Below are 17,961 nucleotides of genomic sequence, written 5' to 3' on the forward strand. Positions count from 1 at the left end.
TGACCTGCTGATACTCCCATCTGGAAACTCCAAAAGCTGGGATTACAAGCATGAACCTCCATGCCTGCTGCTTTTATTTCTCCCTGAGATGTTTGTGAGACCAAAGGAAATAGTACTAACTAACAACTCAGATATAGGAAATAAACCACAAGTAATAAGTCCAAAATAGTATGTCTTACTACTGCTCAAAACATTGATTTTAAAAGAATCTGTTAAGCCACACTTGGTAGATTGCACCTGAAATCCCAGCACTTGGGAACAGAAGCAGGAAGACTGCCCCAAACTGAAGGCCTGCCTGGTTTACACAGTGAGTTCTAGACTAGCAATGCTACATAGGAAGACCCTGATTGGGAAAAAAACTTTTTCAAAGATACTGTTAAAAAACAATGAATAAGTTAAAATGGCATCGTTAAAAGTATTTACTATAGGCCGGGCGGTGGTGGTGCACGCCTTTAATCCCAGCACTCGGGAGGCAGAGGCAGGCGGATCTCTGAGTTCGAGGCCAGCCTGGTCTACAAGAGCTAGCTCCAGGACAGGCTTTAGAAACTACAGGGAAACCCTGTCTCGAAAAACAAAAACAAAAAAAAAGTATTTACTATAAAGGAAGGCAAGCAAGGATGGGCAAGAAGCTTTTCTAGAAATGAATAAATAAATAAATAAATAAATAAATAAATAAATAAATAAATAAATAGAAAACCTGTTGATAGTTCAAAGCATCACTCTGTCAGGAAACACCCTGTGTTACTTTGATAGATCATGGGAAATAGTTAAGTTTGGAAACACTGAAACACTACCAGAAATCTACTTGCAGTAATTCTTTTGATTGCGCGATATAGTAGTGGTAAAATTTGCCCTCACACTCTTTGTACTATATGTGCTTATTTAACAAATATATATATATATATATATATATATAATATGTACTATACATTTATATATATTTAAACTTACATATTAGAATTCTAGTAACATAACTTAGTAGTCCACTGTGTTCTTCATGCTGGAAAGCGGTGCCTGTGTACTACATTTTCAGATGCTTCAAGTAAGCTTCGGGTTCTCTGCTTTCTAGGAGGAAGATATTATGTCTGCCCAGGGAAAAGAGGAAGCATCGGATAGACGAGTTCAACAGTTACAGTCAAGTATAAAACAGTTAGAGTCAAGGTAATGCTTCTAACTGTGTCTCTATGCTTCATATATGTGACATATAGTAGAGCTTATGACCTCTGTTATAGTGCTATGGCACCAAAAAGATCTTCAATTTTGGTCCTCTTGAAGTATTTCAAGGTTTTTTTTAGAAACAGAAAGCCCTTCTGAAAAATGTTTAAAGTTTCTAAATCATAGTATCTGAGGAAACCTGATGATTCACCAAATCCTCCATAATTCTGTGTTTTAGCAAATAATACAGTTAAGGTCTAAATAACCAATGAAACAGGAAGCAATGAAAATGTCAACTTTTAACTATTCATTAATGTTCTTAGGCCATAAACCCTACCAGAAAGATTATCTCTGAGAGCTGAGTGCTGTAGATTAGTCTTGTGTCTTACGTTAAGTCTGACAGGAAAGCCCTGTAGGTTGCAGATTGATCCTTAACTTTATTGTTCCCCAGAAATCAAGCTGCCAGTACCAGTCTTTCCTATATCTTGGAAATGCTAATCTCCAGATGCCCTTCTCATCCGTTTTCTGGATGAGATCACTGATCTCTCCCTCTGACTGTCATAAAATGATGTTTTTGACAATACTGTTGTGGGATATTATTTTAAGATGTGTTCCATTCATTTATGTTGTGGAGTATCTGTTTAAGAATGCAAAGATGTGTTTCATTTGTTTAACTCTGTAAAGCTGTGTTACTTTGCCTTACTAATAAAGAGCTGAATGGTCAATAGCAAGGCAGGAGAAAGCATAGCAGGCCTGGCAAGCAGAGAATAAATAGGAAAAATCTGAAAAGAAAGGATTGAGGAGCAAGAAAAAGAAAGGAGGACTCCAAGGGCCAACCACCCAGCTACACAGCAAACCCACGGAGTAAGTAAAGAAAGGTATATAGGAAAGTAAAAGCCCAGAGGCAAAAGGTAGATGCGGTAATTTATGAAAAGTTGACTAATAATAAGGCAAGGTAAAGCTGGACTTTTATGAGTATTAATAAGATTGTGTGTTTATTTGGGAGCTCAGTGGCAGGCCCCAAAAAGTATAAAAGTTAAAAAAAATCAAAACAACAACAAAACAATACCATTTGCTTTTTGTGAGGGACTTTTTTAATACTTTGAGACTGTGTCAATAATTATGAGATTCCTAGCAACCACTAACTTCTAGCTGTTCCTTTTACCATTGTAACTGCCAAAAAGTTAAATGTCAAACCTTCTTCTTATTGTAGACTATTGAATTATACAAAGGCGTATCAAAATGGTCCCTGAGTTCTTTTCCTTAATCCCCTTTCTTTGTGCAAATTGAATAACATTTGAAAATTAGATTGTAAACTTTATTTAAATTGGAGAACATATGTTTCCTTTTTAAAACTAAGAAGTAGATGGTAACATGACACCAGTACTAAAATGTCTCATTTTAGATGTCAGTTGAGTATTCTCGGGTTAGTAGTATAGCCTTACTTTAATATTTAAGCTATTAAATCATAGCTACAAATTAGTAAACTGATGATACTTGCTCATAGTTCTGATATTTCATATTTGTTTGTGTAGCACGTGAGCACATATTTGTGGAGGTCAGAGGTCAGAATCAGCTGTCTTCCTCTGTTGTTCTCTACCTTATATTTTGAGGCAGAGTCTCACTTAGAACTGTAGCTCCCATATGTGACTAGCCTGACTGACTGCCAAACACCAGCTTCCTTTTGTCCTTGCATTCATAGCCCTAAGATCCTGAGATACTGCCACACCTCTCTCTCTTATATAGATACTGTGAATAAAACACAGGTCCTCATGGTTATATAGAAAGTCCTTTTACTGAAAGAGCTATCTTCCTAGACCCTGATAGTTCCTATTTTTAACATAACACTCCTTTAAGGTTTTTTTATTGACCCAAGTTAAAAGTGATGTGATATTGAAATATATATATGTACATATATATATATATATATATGTGTGTGTGTGTGTGTGTGTATGTGTGTGTATATATATGTGTGTGTGTGTGTGTTCCAAGAACTTTAATGATTTTACTTACTTGTAAAATGAGTAATTTTTGTTTAATAAAATTTTATTGTTGGCATATTCATGATAATAAAATTAACAATAATATGTCTGTCCATCCTAACTTTAAAATATACTGTTTATGCTAAGAATTTTGCCATTTCAGATTTAGAATAGCTAACATAGGCAGAAAAAAATGGATATGACCCCTAAAGGAATCAATAATGATTTTATCTAAGAGAGAGAAAAAGAGAGGTGGAAAGCAGTTTTGTCTTTGATAGTTATGTTTTGGATGGCTTCAGAAGTATGTGTAAGGTATGTTTGGAATTCTTATTACTATGCCTTCTGAGCAGAAATAATGCTGAGAGATCTATAAAGAATTCAAATAAATCCCAGGGAGACTAGGTATAATTTTCCATGCATTATTTGGAGAAAAACTTTGTACATATGAGTGTTATGCCTACATATGTGTCTTTCCTGTGGATGTGGATGTTTTCCTGGTTGGCATCCACAGCGGCCATAGTGAGTGTGGTTCCCCCTGTACTGGGGTTGCAGATAGTTGTGAGCCACTGTATGGGAGGTGGGAATCAAGCCCAGGTCTCTTGAAGAGCAGCAGTGCTCTTAACCACTGTGTCGTGTTCTGTACCCTGAAGAAAAAGTTAACACTCGCTTTAGAGCAACTTCTGTGCTCACAGGTGAAACCGTTCACTCAACATGCTTTGAGTACTCATTGTATACACTCAGAAAAAGATAACAGTGCTGTGAAAGTGATCTAAACGTGGAGTGTTCTGTTTGAGGCTGGAGGGATGACTAAGCAGTTAGAGCTCTTGTTTTCCTTACAGAGGATCTGAATTTAGTCCTAGCACCCACATTGGACAGCTCAGACCACCTGTAACTCCAGCTCTAGGAGATTCAAAGCCCTCTTCTAGCTGTTGTGATTACATATACACATAACCACACAGAGATATGGACATAGACACATAATTTAAAAAATAAAAATAAAAGCCGGGTGGTGGTGGCGCACGCCTTTAATCCCAGCACTTGGGAGGCAGAGGCAGGCGGATCTCTGAGTTCGAGGCCAGCCTGGTCTACAAGAGCTAGTTCCAGGACAGGCTCTAGAAACTACAGGGAAACCCTGTCTCGAAAAAACCAAAAAAATAAAAATAAAAAATAAAAAAATAAAAAAAAATCTTAGTTTTTTTCATTCAAGGTTTTATTGGGTAGTCTAAGGACTCCCTAGCACTGTAAAAACCAAAAGCACCAGACAAATCAGACTTGTGTTAGTAAGGATGATCGTAATGGGGAATTCTTTTTTAAAAATAGAAAGAGATTTCACATAGGCAGTTAAACAAAGGAGGAATGGCTCTTACGGGAGACATCAGAAAGGATCTTAGCCTATGTGAGTACAGGGTCTGCCCTTTTCTAGAAAGGAATAGAGGAACTTTTTAGAACAAGTATGGAGGCCATACTTAAGTTCCTCTGTCTTCCTGGGAGCATGGAGCTCAAGTAAAGTCCAGCATTATCGACATAAGAGAAGAACGAAAGCAGGTACAGCCGGCGTCATATCACTAGCGCACCAAAGGTTAGAAGTGGAAAACAAAAAATAGTGATTAACAATGAGTAGGTGGACCGTTCTGATCACATAATAGCTGTCTAGATAGTCTCTGGGAAATAAAATCTTAAACATCTTAATAATGAAACAGCGTTTTCTTAGGAACTGAGCACTGTAATTGCTGACCTGAATCGCAGCTCTCATATCAAAAAGAATAAGAGTGAATCTGTTCTGAGCTAAGTGTGAATAGCCATGGCCTGGGAACACATTCCGATTACTCTAGATAATACCTTCCAAAATAGAAGTGAGTGGTTACATAAGCTTCTGTGGTCATGAAACAGGACAAAATCATAAATGAAGGCGTGTTATGAATGCAATGATGAGAGCAACAGGCAGGCTTCAGGTTACAGATCCCGGTCAGGAAGGGGTGTATAGTACAGGCACTGGGAAACTAACACACGAGGTCATGAGTTCAAGGCCAGCCTTGGATACATAGCAGACCCTGTCCAAAGCATGAACTTCAGCTAATACAATCATAAGATACAGAATATAAGCACATTTGAACAATTCAAGAAGCTGTGAGGTATCTTTTTCATATACAAGGAAGTTGTTTACTGCATTTAGCTTTCCCCAGGGCAGCATAGCATTCTTAGTCTCAGTATCAAATTTTCTTTCCATTTTAAAGCAGCAAATAAAAGGATAATGAAGTTGAATAAAAATTTATGTTAAAAAAGATCTCTAAATAGTTACACAAAGAAAAAGGTACTTGAGAAAATATAATTTCCCTCGAGTTTTTTGGGGGCAATAACTTTAAATTATCTTTGAAAAGTTGAGCTTCTTTTTAAAATATATTCTGTAGCTCTGCCTTAAATTGCTATTTTACTACAAACACTTATGCTAGAATATTTTGGTTTTGTTGTCCTATTTAGATCTGTAATGTTCTATTGAGGATCTTGAAAATTGTCATTAGTAAGCTATGAAAGATTAAATACTCACAGCCCATGAATTCACATTGTATTCATTGTATTTATGGCTGAAAGCCAAATACATGATTGTAATCTGTTATGCATAGAAGTTATCTACAACTCTGAACATGCCAAAGGGCTTGTGCTGCTCTCAACCATGGTCAGAGAAGATTCTTCCTACAGAAGACAGTGGTTACTTCACAGACTCATAACTCCTCAAAGTTCTGAGAGTAGGTATTAATTTATTCTCGGCATGCTTGGCAGTAGGTAGAACAAGTATATAAACATCCCTACCCACCCCTACTCCGAAGCTGGGATAACATCACAGAAAAGGGACAGAAAGAATCTAAGTGCCAGAGGATGAAGAGGTGTGCCCTAAAAGTTTGGCTTCTGGATATGACAAGAACTGCTGCTGTGGTTGCCTACGCAAGACCTACAGGCGATCAAGCCAGTTTAAAAATCTAGCATGGAATGGAGAGGGACTCTTAGTGCCTCATCCTTAGCTGAGGAGCTAATGGCATTTGATGGCAACTGAGAGAGGGAGATTAAAACTGTTTGGGGGAGTTGGTGGCCATTGGTGGGTTTACCACATCCCAGTAAATGATCTCCCACACATTCCCATATGGGTAGCACAAAATGGACCTAGTGGAAGAAAAAATAGGCATGAAATTAGGGGGTAGATGGAGAACACGTTAAGGGAGGAGTAAGAGAGCTGGGGAGAGCACTGGGAGATCCATATGATGAGAATACATTGTATACATCTATGAAATCTTCACAAGATTAAAAAGTATGGGAGCCATGTGACTTCTTCCTAGAACAGAGCCTCAGAATAGCACAAACAAGTTCTCCTGTGTCAAGGCCAAAAAAGACACCAAAAAAAAAAAAAAAAAAACATATGAGTCATCACACAATTGGAGTCAAAATATCTTAGCTCAGTCTCAGACCTGCTGCTCTTTTTATTCTTAATCAAAAGCTGAAACTCCTTAGATATGGTTTTCTTTAAAATGGAGTTTGTAAAAATCTACTTTTATAGAACTATATCAAGGTTTAAATGAGAAATACATGTGAAAATAACAAGCATAATACCACCCTATGGTAGTGTTTAGTAAACCTCATATGCCATTTCTTTCCTTTAAAATATTTAACTTTCATATGTGGTTATTAATTTCTAGATTGTGTATAGCTATTCAAGAAGCCAACGTACTAAAAACAGGGAAAACACATTTGGAAAAGCAGATCAAAGAGCTACAAGCAAAGTGTAATGAATCAGAAAATGAGAAATACGAGGCTATTTCAAGAGCCAGAGATAGCATGCAACTCTTAGAAGAAGCTAACCTTAAAAAGAATCAGGTAAGAAAATGTGCAAGTGTGTTTATAAATAATAAGATCCTCACATGCCCTAACAGTAGAAGGATCATTAGCTACCAAATCAATGCATGGAAACAAAATACCACACTTCCCATTATCACATAATCATGCTATATTTTAGATGGTAAGAGTAATACCATAAAATATGCTAACATTAGTCATTTTTCAGGAGTAGTATTTAGATATCAGACTTTTATATCCCTGAACCCCGAGTCACTCTCCTGTATCCTCTGTGCTGTCAGAGTCTTTAACCAGCGTGTACTCAGTCAGGTGACTCATACTCGCGTTGCTTTCCCTTTTACCTGTACGGCTCCCTCATCAAGAAGAAGCTTAATTGACAAAGTTAAATGCAGCTCAAAGGCTAGATGGATTCTTCAACTTATCCCTTTTTTTTTTTTCAACCCCTTAGCTCCTTTGATTCCTGTACTATCCTGGACTATGCTTTGTTTCTTGTGCTGTTTCCCTGTAAATAGAAGACAGAAAGTAGATAATTTTGTAAAATGTTACTCCCTTTTTTTGTAGAGCTCTTTATAGCATTAACGTGTATACCAGCATTTCTGAACTTTGTAATATATGCAGAGCACTCCAGTAGGAAATGCACAGGGAATAAAGGAAGTATATTATTAAGGTTTCTTTCTTGAAGTGGTAGATTTTTCAAGAGAGAGACTAAAAATGGAAATAATATAAGTTGGATTTTATAAGCCTAGTTAAAAGGAAGCTGGATGAGGTCCCACATGCCTGCAATCCCAGCACTCAGAGGAAGTGGAGCAGGAGGATAATGAACTTAAGGCCAGTGGGTCTCACAAAGTAAGACGCTGTTGGAGTGGAGGGGGAGGAATTATCTCTTCAAATCCAAGCTACAGAAATGCTGAAGTACTTATGCTTTTCTGTTAGTGTTCCCATCTGTGACTTAAATTCTGTCTCTCCTCTCTTGGATTAGTTTAAATGCAGGCAGTAGGTCTTGAGATACAACTCAGTGGCAGAATATTTGCCTGCCACATGGACCACCAAAAGTAGACACATTGTGCCTGTAAACTGTTCTCCATACCTAAGTCAGATAGAAAATTTAAGAACAGGGCAAAGTTATTTGTCTTTACCCTCTGAAGCATAGTTGTGTAAACACTTATCAGATGTCATGTGGTGTGTAATGGAGAGAAGTCAGGACACTGTTGCTTGGCTCACTTCAGTCCTAAGTCAATAAATCCTTCAGAAGCAGACTATGGCTATTATATTAATTTTCCTCTTGACTCATTGCTTAATTGCTAGAGGGTTTCCATCTTGTGGTTGTTGGTTCAAAATATAGAATTCTTTTCCTTTAAAAAAAAGATTTGCTTATTTTTATTTATGTATAAAAAGAAGAAAAGTTCAGAATGACCCTGAGACTTTCAGTTGTGGAGATGAAAAAAGTGGTGAGAAACTCTGCAAAGACTTAATTAGGAAAAGGTGGGCAATGCTGGGGAGATAGTTTATCATTCGTGCCTTATGCGAGATCTTCAATGGAGGCATTCTGGCCATCTAGAATGAGACTCTGCTGTCAAAGACTGTATTACGTTCCCAGTGAAATGTGATGTTTAACGTGCCATGATTATCTTCTGAAGATTCTGCTTGAAGAGAAGCAAAAAGAAGATGACAGAGAGAAAATGAAGAAAACAATTTCCCAGCTTATACAAGATGCTGCCGTAAAAGCAAGGAAAGAAGTAAGGGGTTTTTTAATTATACTTAAAATACAGAATTTAAGAATTTAAGTCCTAAGACTAAATGCTATTAAGACTATGTGAAACTATGTATGTAAGTAATTAAAAACTGATGTTTCTTTCCTTTAAATTGAACTGCTGTGGTATAGTGTAATATACTGCATAGTCTTTGACTGCAAGCGAGTTTTTTCTTACCTATATTTTTTGTGCTCAATATTTTTCCCCTTAATGGACTACAATTTCAAGTGACTTTTTATTATTATTTAAAAACACAAAGTCAACATATTTGCTTTCAAGCAACTAAATTTTTATAAATCCATTGCAAATATATCCCTTAGAAATATTCTTTAGTCATGCCTTATAAAATCATATTGGTTGAGAACAAGCTATGTATAACAGTAATCTTTTGAAATTATAATAGAGCTGTTGCCTGGTATTCTTACAGTACCTTTTCGTGTTAAAATACATTGGGGTAGACAACACCACTGCGTGTACCTTGCCATCCATTACCATGCTGTGTAGTTTCACAGCCTGTGAACCCTGAACCCCTACATTTATGCACATACACTCTTGTTATTCACCATTATCACATTACCTAAACAGTGTTTCAGAGCAAACCCTGTTGCTACGTAATGTGTGACTACACTTTATTACTCATTGAAATTAGATAATTTCCCAAAATAAAAATTCAAATTTAAGACAGAGTCAGACTAAAGTCTTTTTATTCTAATCCTTTCTGCAAGTACCTTCCCTATATGTTAGCTTGAGAATATTCTAATTTTAGACTATAGCTTTCAATACTCTTGACATACTTTTTTAATGGCTAATAATAAATATCGGGTGTTTTCATTATCTTTGTAAAAATATTTTATCAAAGTGTTTTATCATGTATTAGCATTGTAGTTGCATTTTTAAGATCAATTAAAATACATTGATTTTTAAGGCTGATTCAAGTTTCACTCATGTTAACCTATAAGTTCAGTGCATTTTTAAAAAGCATTGTAGTCTCAATATTTATCCTAAATATCTTTATAAACTGTGTATCTGCCACATAAACTCTAGGTATTTTCCTATTTGTAAGCAGCCCAAGTAGACATCTGAGGCTGTTGTGTCCGTCCCTGGCCCTAGTTACCTCCCTATCTGTAAGCAGCCCAGGTGGGCCCCTGAGTCTGCCGTGTCTTAACTGAACATGTCCTCTTATGCATGTTTTTATCTCCTTCCCTAAACCCAGCCTTCCCCTGCTATTCCAGTAATTCAGTGTGTGCCAAGCATTTTATTTGTTCTCTACCTTCTGTTGGTTCTACAATTATCAGCATTTTATATCTAAACTTTAAAAGTAGCGCATCTCATGATGAAGAGAAATGGGAAAATACCAGAAAAGGAAAATTAACTTTACCTTATTTTTAGCCTTTTCTTTGGGTAGTCATATAATAATTACCTATGGCATATATGAAACAAGACTGCATGTACATATATACATCCCCAAGCAAATATTAGAAACATGAAATTCTTTACTATCTACATCTTTATATTCCCGCAGTGTTTGTAATTTCAGAGAATAGGTAATATTTTGATGAATAAAGAGTATTTATTTATTCATATTGTGTTTCTTATACAATAAGCACTGTAAATATTTGTGTATATTTACTTCTGATTATTCAGCTCTAGCTGAAAGTATTTTCCGTGAAAATGTCTGTGTTATCCATCATTTCCCTATTTATTACAATTGTCAATTGCTCTGTCTCTATTTATTGACTATAGTAACTATAATGAGCATATTTCGTATATTTCTGTTCTATTTATAAATTGTACAAAAATGGGTCAAAGTTTGCTTTTTAAGTACAAAAATGAATTATCTCTCATATTTCAATTTAATTTTTTTCATTTTTTATTATATAATTTTACAAATTTTCACCTCCTCCCATTTCCCCTCCCCTCTCCCCATCCCCCCTCCCCATCCCTCTCCAGTCCAAGGAGCAGTCAGGGTTCCCTGCCCTGTGGGAAGTCCAAGTTTCTCCCCCATCCATCCAGGTCTAGGAAGGTGAGCATCCAAACCGACTAGGTTCCCACAAAGCCAGTACATACAGTAGAATCAAAACCCAGTGCCATTGTCCTTGGCTTCTCAGTCAGCCCTCCTTGTCAGCCACGTTCAGAGAGTCTGGTTTGATCACATGCTCCATCAGTCCCAGTCCAGTTGGCCTTGGTGAGCTCCCATTAGATCAGTCCCATTGTCTCGGTGAATGGGCACACCCCTCACGGTCCTGACTTTCTTGCTCATGTTCTTTCTCCTTCTGCTCCTCATTTGGACCTTGGGAACTCAGTCCAGTGCTCCAATGTGGGTCTCTGTCTCTATCTCCATCCAGCGCCAGATGAAGGTTCTATGGTGATATGCAAGATAATCATCAGTGTGGCTATAGTAAAGGGCCAGTTCAGGCCCCCTCTCCTCAGCTGCTCAAGGAGCAAACTGGGGACATCTCCTTGGACACCTGGGAACCCCTCTAGAGTCCAATCTCTTGTGGGGAGGGAAAAGTGAGAAGGGGAGAATGGGGAGCGCTTGGGGGAATGGGACAGTTGGGATGGAGGAAGAGTGGATATGGAATCAGGGAAGTATATATCTTAATCAATTTAAAATTTTTAAATAAAATGTTGGCCATTATTATTATTATTATTATTATTATTATTATTATTATTATATGGCCATTAATAATTGTCTATTATTAAGTAGTTAGTTGGTATTTCATTTACAACTATCCTTTAATTCATAAAACTATAAAAGAAAATGTTTATGTAAAGAATATGTTTATGTGTTTGTAAAAACCAAGCTGGCTGTAGTGACACAGCATACAGTCCTATCTGTTCAGTGGCTGTAGTGACACAGCATACAGTCCTATCAGTGGGTGGCTGACACGGATTTGTGTGTTCAAACCATTCTGAACTACATGGCGAGAAACTAGAAAGAGAGTGGAAGGGAAATGCAGAGGGTGGGATAATAGAGAATTTAGTCTCTGTATGAACTTCCTCAGTCCACACTGTTTCATCAGGACCCAGTGCTAAAAGCTCTCCATGAACCTTAGATTAGATCACTGGTAATATAGTCAGGGTTAATACCTCAGAAGATTCTTTTCAGAAAATAGACTTTGCTTCAACTGAGTTTGGCAGCATTACAAAATACCTAAAATATATTCTTATTGTTGTAAAGCTTCAAGTTAGTTGTATCAGTATTGGACACTGAAGCACAGTTCAAAAATTGTGTCAGAAGACAGGTACAACTTTGCTTTTAAGACACAATTTTTAAACACAATTTTTTTAAATTTATTTTTAAAAAGAGTCTTTTCTCATTTTACTTACCAACCCCAGTCCCCACTCCCCTCCTCCTGTTCTCCTCCCACCTTCCCCTCCACCCCATCACCCATCCACCCATCATGGGTAAGGCTTCCCATGAGAAGTCACCAAAGTCTAGCACATTGCTTTGAACCAGGACCAAGGCCTTACTATGTCTAGGCTGAGCAAGGTATCCTTCCAAAGAGAATGGGTTCCAAAAAGCCAGTACAAGCAGTAGGGATAAATCCTGGTCTCATTGTCAGTGGCCCCACAGCCTGCCCCAGCCATGCAACTATCACTTGCATTCAGAGGGCCTAGACTGGACCTATGCTTGTTCCCCTGCTGTGAGGCCTGAGTCAGCTTTCCATTGCTATAAGAGACTTAACTTAGAACAAGAAAGGTTTATTTTGACTCACAGTTCCAGTGGCTGTGGTCTGTGATTAGTTGATCCCATTGTCAGGTTCTCAGCAAGACAGCATATCATAACAGGGACACATGGTGGAGTCAAACCACTCATCACATAGCCAGGAAATAAACTCAAACAGAAGACTCTCCCACATCATCTCCTATCTTTTAGAAAAGGGGGCTGAGGTCCCAACGACCCCTGCAAATGATTGTCTCAAGTGAGATGAAGATTTCCCAGTAGACCCCACTTTTTAAAGGTTCTACCATCTCCCAGTAGGGCCTTGCTGGGCACCAAGCCTTTACTAACTAACTAGGATTCTAGCACTAACCTTCTCATCTGTAATGGAGGTAATAACTCATGGGGCTCTTGTAAGAACAGTGAAATGCTGCACATGATCCTCAGCACATGCTGTGCTCATGTTACTGTCCTAATTCCCTGTTTATCTGAAACGTCAACATAAATTACAGCCCAACGTAAAGCCTAAAATCTAGCCACTTCCTCTGTTTGGCAGGTCTTCCAAAAGATAACGAATATTACTTAATAAAATAAAGTGCATAGCAGGCAATACTAAATGTATTTTAAGGAAAGTGCCATATCATTAAAATAGGTCTTTTTATATGAGAAAGTTTCCAAAGGCTTTAAGATCATAAAAGTTTCCTGTTGGTCTATATCCTCATCAATAATCCTCTTAGTCCTTTAAAAACCCTGAGAAACTTTTAGGAAAAATTATTGTTACAGACATCAAGATGAAATGTAACTGATTCTTTGAAATGCTGTGTGCACACCAGTTATTCCATTTCTGAAAACCTTCATGTTTATTCAAACTTTCCTTGAACTCTCATTGACTCAGCACTAGTGTCTAGTGTACATTGTGCAAAGACCCTATACAGAGAACGTAAGTGCTTTAAAAGTTATTAATTGCATGTCCAGTGTATGATTCTGCTTTGCTCCTCCTCCTCCTCTGATATTTTGCAGCATTCGGGGAGACTACAGACATTGGTTTTCACACTCATTCTCTCCCAGGTGCAAAGTGCTCCCTCTCGGCTGTGACATGCAGCAACACCTTCGAGCCCGGCTGTCTCCTCTCCAGCCAGGCATTCAGTAAATATATAGAAACTGGAAATGCACTGTCCTCAAAAGTTTTAGATTGGGAGAATATATTTATTTTTATTTAAAAATTACTTAATGCTGCTGGGCAGTGGTGGTGCACACCTTTAGTCCAGCACTCGGGGGGCAGAGCCAGGCACTTCTCTGTGAGTCTCAGGCCAGCCTGGTCTACAGAGCGAGTTCCAGGGTGGGCTCCAAAGCTACACAGAGAAGCTGTCTCAAAGAGAGAGGGGGTAGGGGTGGGGGAGAAATAACATTAGTTTTGCTAGCTAAGGTAATGATTAAATTATTTGGGGGACATATGTTAAAACTTTTATGGTTTTCTGCTTTCATTTCTAATAATGGTAAAATGCTAGTCAAAAAATCCGTTATAAACTAAAGCTCTTTTACAGTGTAAAAGGATCTTGAGACCAAAATACTTTACAGCCACTGTCCTTTTGAATATATCATCTCCAGTTCTATCCTTAGTTCTCATGATCACTCTTTGTTTTGCAATGCTGAAGGTTCTGGATCCTTATGTATACTAAACCAGCTCTACAAGAGCAGTCCTCTGGTCTGGTCTGGTCTGGTCTGGTCTGGTCTGGTCTGGTCTGGTCTGTATGACTTGTATAATTTAGGGTAGCGTTGAAATCACTATATAGTCCAGGCAGAACGAACAGAATCTCCCTGCCTATGCACATCTGTGTGCATGCTAACTACACACAGCTCATGACAAATTCTTAGATATTTCATACATTATATTCCTGTTTATCTTTTATGCCATAAAAGCGATTTCTTTTTTTAATAAAATTCACCATGTTATGTTTTGTCAGTAATCATTTTTTTTATTCTTTACCTAAATTGTGTCTTAATTCACAGGTTGAAAGCACAAAGAAGCAGTATGAAGTACTGATTTCACAACTAAGGGAAGAACTCTCAGCTCTTCAGTTGGTATGTTCGAAACCTTGCTAGCATTTTCCTCCAAATACTACCTGCTTTAAAGACCAGTGTATATGTTACTGGGAATTCATTTGTTCCATATATGCTTGTTAACAATGACCTAGGCTAAAAAAGTAAAGACCCACAGAAATGCTTTGTGCTGTCTTTGGCTTGTGGTAGCGTTCGTCACATTTCATTGTCGTTGATAGAACACAGGGCCACTAAACCAACTGCAGCTCCTGCCGTATGCTGGGTGGATCTGAAAGGCCAGGAAGGAAGAAAAGTTATATATGTCAGTGGGAAAGAAGACAGTAAAGCTTCCTACAAATTAATAAGTAAGGATGAGTAGGCAAAGGGGGGCAGTGAGGAAAGGAGTTTTTGTGTGACAAGAGATTGGAAATTTAAATTTAACTTGAAGGTTTAATGAAGTTAAATGTAATAACTGTTCCCAAAAGATCAAAACACAAAAATGTCTAGGAATTAGAAAGATATTTACAACTTCACAAATACACCTTTTCTGAATCCTTCCATCACTTTTAATCTGTTACAAAATTTTATCAATATTTTGTGTATTCTGATAAATAATGTGCATTAGTGTTAGTTCAACACATCACCGTTTGTGCAACCATGCTCCTTTCCAGGAAAATATCTCCAAATAGATTGTAACACTCCAAGGTAAGAGTTTCCTAGCATCCTTAGTTTTTCCTATGGCACAGAATATTTTAAAGTAAATAATCATCAACAGAATAATATTTAAATACCTCTGAAAAACTACAAGCCATGTAATGTACTTTACCAGACTTTATATGTAGAGGTCCCGGATGTAACAACCAGGGATGGTTACTTTCTGCTTACTTAGTTTCACTTGTAGTAGTGATGTAGGAACCTTTGTAAAAGCAATGGGATGCAGCATGCCCTGTTAGTCATCTAAAATTGTCTTATTTTGTTTGTTCTCTTTCATAGATTGTCAAAAACAAAACTTGCAGCTTTAAGAAAGAAAAGAAAAATGTCTTTTTGTTAGAGATTACTTTAAGGAATTGTAAATAGTGTAAAAACAAGTATTTTTATTGTTTTCCAAAAAGAATGAGAATTGTCTAGGGATCCTTAAAACAATGGTGTAACAACCAAATCTATATAAAACTCACTATACTGTAAAACACTATTTTGGCAATTTCATTATGTAGCAAATGTATTTTATACTATATATCAAACATTTTTATACCTGAATGATTTTTCTAATGATATATTAGATAATATAACATTATCTAATATCACATTCTGTGGGAAAATTGTGCTGTCTGCATAAAAAGCATTTTAAATATTAAAGGTAATTTTAAAAATATGGAGATTTCTAGGATGGATTAGAAATGCCCTTCTAGAAATAGAAAAAGACAAGATCTCCTGAGTAATTGAGAGCATGGGGACCATGGGAGAAGGTAGAAGGGGAGGGGAGAGTAAGGGAAAGTAGCAGAGAAAAATATATAGCTCAATAAAAACAATTTTACAAAAAGGAATACCCTTTTGAGCCTGGGCATGTAGCCTAGTTGGTAGAATCTATGCCTAATATGTGGGAAACGCTGAACACCATGTAAATTGTGTGCCGGTGCACATCTGTAAACCCAGCACGCTGGAGGTGAGGCAAGAGTACCAGCAGTTCAAGATTATTCTAGGCAATGAATAATTTGTAGAATTTATATCCTGAATGAGAATACTTCTCATCAGGAGTACTGCACATCAGGAGAGCATTAAACAGTGTATTTCAGATACTGAAAGTGAGTAATTGCCAGCAAGCTTACTGTATCTAGCAAATATATATTTTAAAATTAATGGAGAAATAAAGACCTTTCATGACAAGGACAAACTGAAGCAGCTCATGACCAAGACAGTATTACAGACGATGCTAAAAGCAAACCTGTATGGAGAGGGGGAAAAACCACACTCATGAGAACACAGAAAGAATGCATTTGGTAAGAGAAATAAACAAAAGTATGAAAGAATTAACCATGTCAAACTAAGGAAACCACCAAAGATCATCATGTGCATCAGGACAAAGAAAATAGTAATTGTCAACCAATTAGAAAACAAAACTACAAGAATTAGCAAGTCAATAATAATAACCCTAAATGTAAATGTTATAATTCCCCAATTAAAAGATTCAGACTAGCTATAAATTTCTTTAAGAAACTTATTACTGGCAAAGACAGACCAAAAGTGAATGGATGGTAATTGTTATATCCAGTGAATGGAATTGAAAAATAAGCAGGATGAAGTAATGAACTCTGACCTAAATAGCTTTCTAGCAACAATTACACAGAAGGGATAAAGAAAACCAGTTCATATTAATAAAGGGAAGAAATTATCAATAAAATAAGTAAAGAAACAGGACTTCCAGTTTCATAAGTGATATCAGATGTACAGTGTGGTCTTTATAATGGAGGACTTCCCCACTTCTTTCATATCGACGTTAGGTCTTCCAGACTAAAATCTGGTGAAGAAACTTCAATGTTGAAGCACAATATAAATTAGGCAATGCACTTCTATAGAACACTGTTTTCTCAGCAGCCTATGGAGTTTTCTCTAAAATAGGTCATGGTGTAGTCCATAAACAGCTCTTAAAAAATACAGGATAAAGCAAAGAAAACCAGCCTACAAATCACAATCCCAGAGAACCTAGACAACAATGAGGACCCTAAGAGAGACATACATGGATCTAATCTACTTGGGAAATAGAACAAGACAAGATCTCCTGAGTAAATTGGGAGCATGGGGACCATGGGAGAGGGTTGATGGGGAGGGGAGACACAGGGAGGGGAGCAAAGAAAAATATATAGCTATATAAAAACAAAAAATGCAGAACAATTGAAGTAATTCTTATTACTTATTAAGTCATAGAATAGCATAACTAGAAATCAGTAGCAAGGGAAATTATAAAAATAACCCTGCAGTTATGTAAGAAGTACACTGTTGAAGAAGCCGTAAAAGTTTAAAGCTTCCTAGAATCAGGTGAATATGGAAGTCCGTCTTGTGAGAACCTGTAGAATATAGCAAAGACAGCTAGTTCTAAGAAACGTGCAGCTGGTTTTCAGTCTCCAAATGAAAAGGTATAGGCTATCTTTTTTAAATAAGCTCTGTTTTATTTGAGTAGGGACTGATAAGTGTGACTTCTGTGCTATCAGTTGTAACATTTGCTAACCCTTTATAAAGTATGATTTTAGAAATATTTCACAAATGCCTGAAAAATTAATGTCCAAAAGCAGATATATCAGTGGTTATCAACAAAACTTTTAATAAAAATTTATAATGTTCATTTTAATATTATAGTGCATTTTAATAGAACTAGTATGACAGTGTGTTAATCATAAGTATTACAACTTTTCTCTTTCATTTTATTCATTTTTAACCCAGGTTAACCAAATACTGTTGGACCCATCATCACTTGGTGTCAAAGAAATCAGATGGCTTAAGTAGGGGCATAGATATATGCATAGTCATTCTT

The 17,961-nt window shown here is 37.0% G+C and overlaps 1 protein-coding gene across 2 annotated transcripts in view; it reads left to right on the forward strand.

Moving 5' to 3' along the window:
- Positions 1 to 17,961, forward strand: part of Sclt1 (sodium channel and clathrin linker 1) — a 108,201-nt gene that overhangs the window by 52,728 nt on the left and 37,512 nt on the right. For both annotated transcript variants that reach the window (XM_038347758.1, XM_038347759.1), the window contains 4 exons: positions 1,070 to 1,161; positions 6,824 to 7,001; positions 8,618 to 8,716; positions 14,406 to 14,477. In XM_038347758.1, the coding sequence (XP_038203686.1) occupies positions 1,070 to 1,161; positions 6,824 to 7,001; positions 8,618 to 8,716; positions 14,406 to 14,477 (441 nt within the window). The remainder of the gene's footprint in view (positions 1 to 1,069; positions 1,162 to 6,823; positions 7,002 to 8,617; positions 8,717 to 14,405; positions 14,478 to 17,961) is intronic.

Source organism: Arvicola amphibius, chromosome 11 (assembly GCF_903992535.2).
Source record: "Arvicola amphibius chromosome 11, mArvAmp1.2, whole genome shotgun sequence".
In the NCBI taxonomy this organism is placed as follows: Eukaryota; Metazoa; Chordata; class Mammalia; order Rodentia; family Cricetidae; genus Arvicola; species Arvicola amphibius.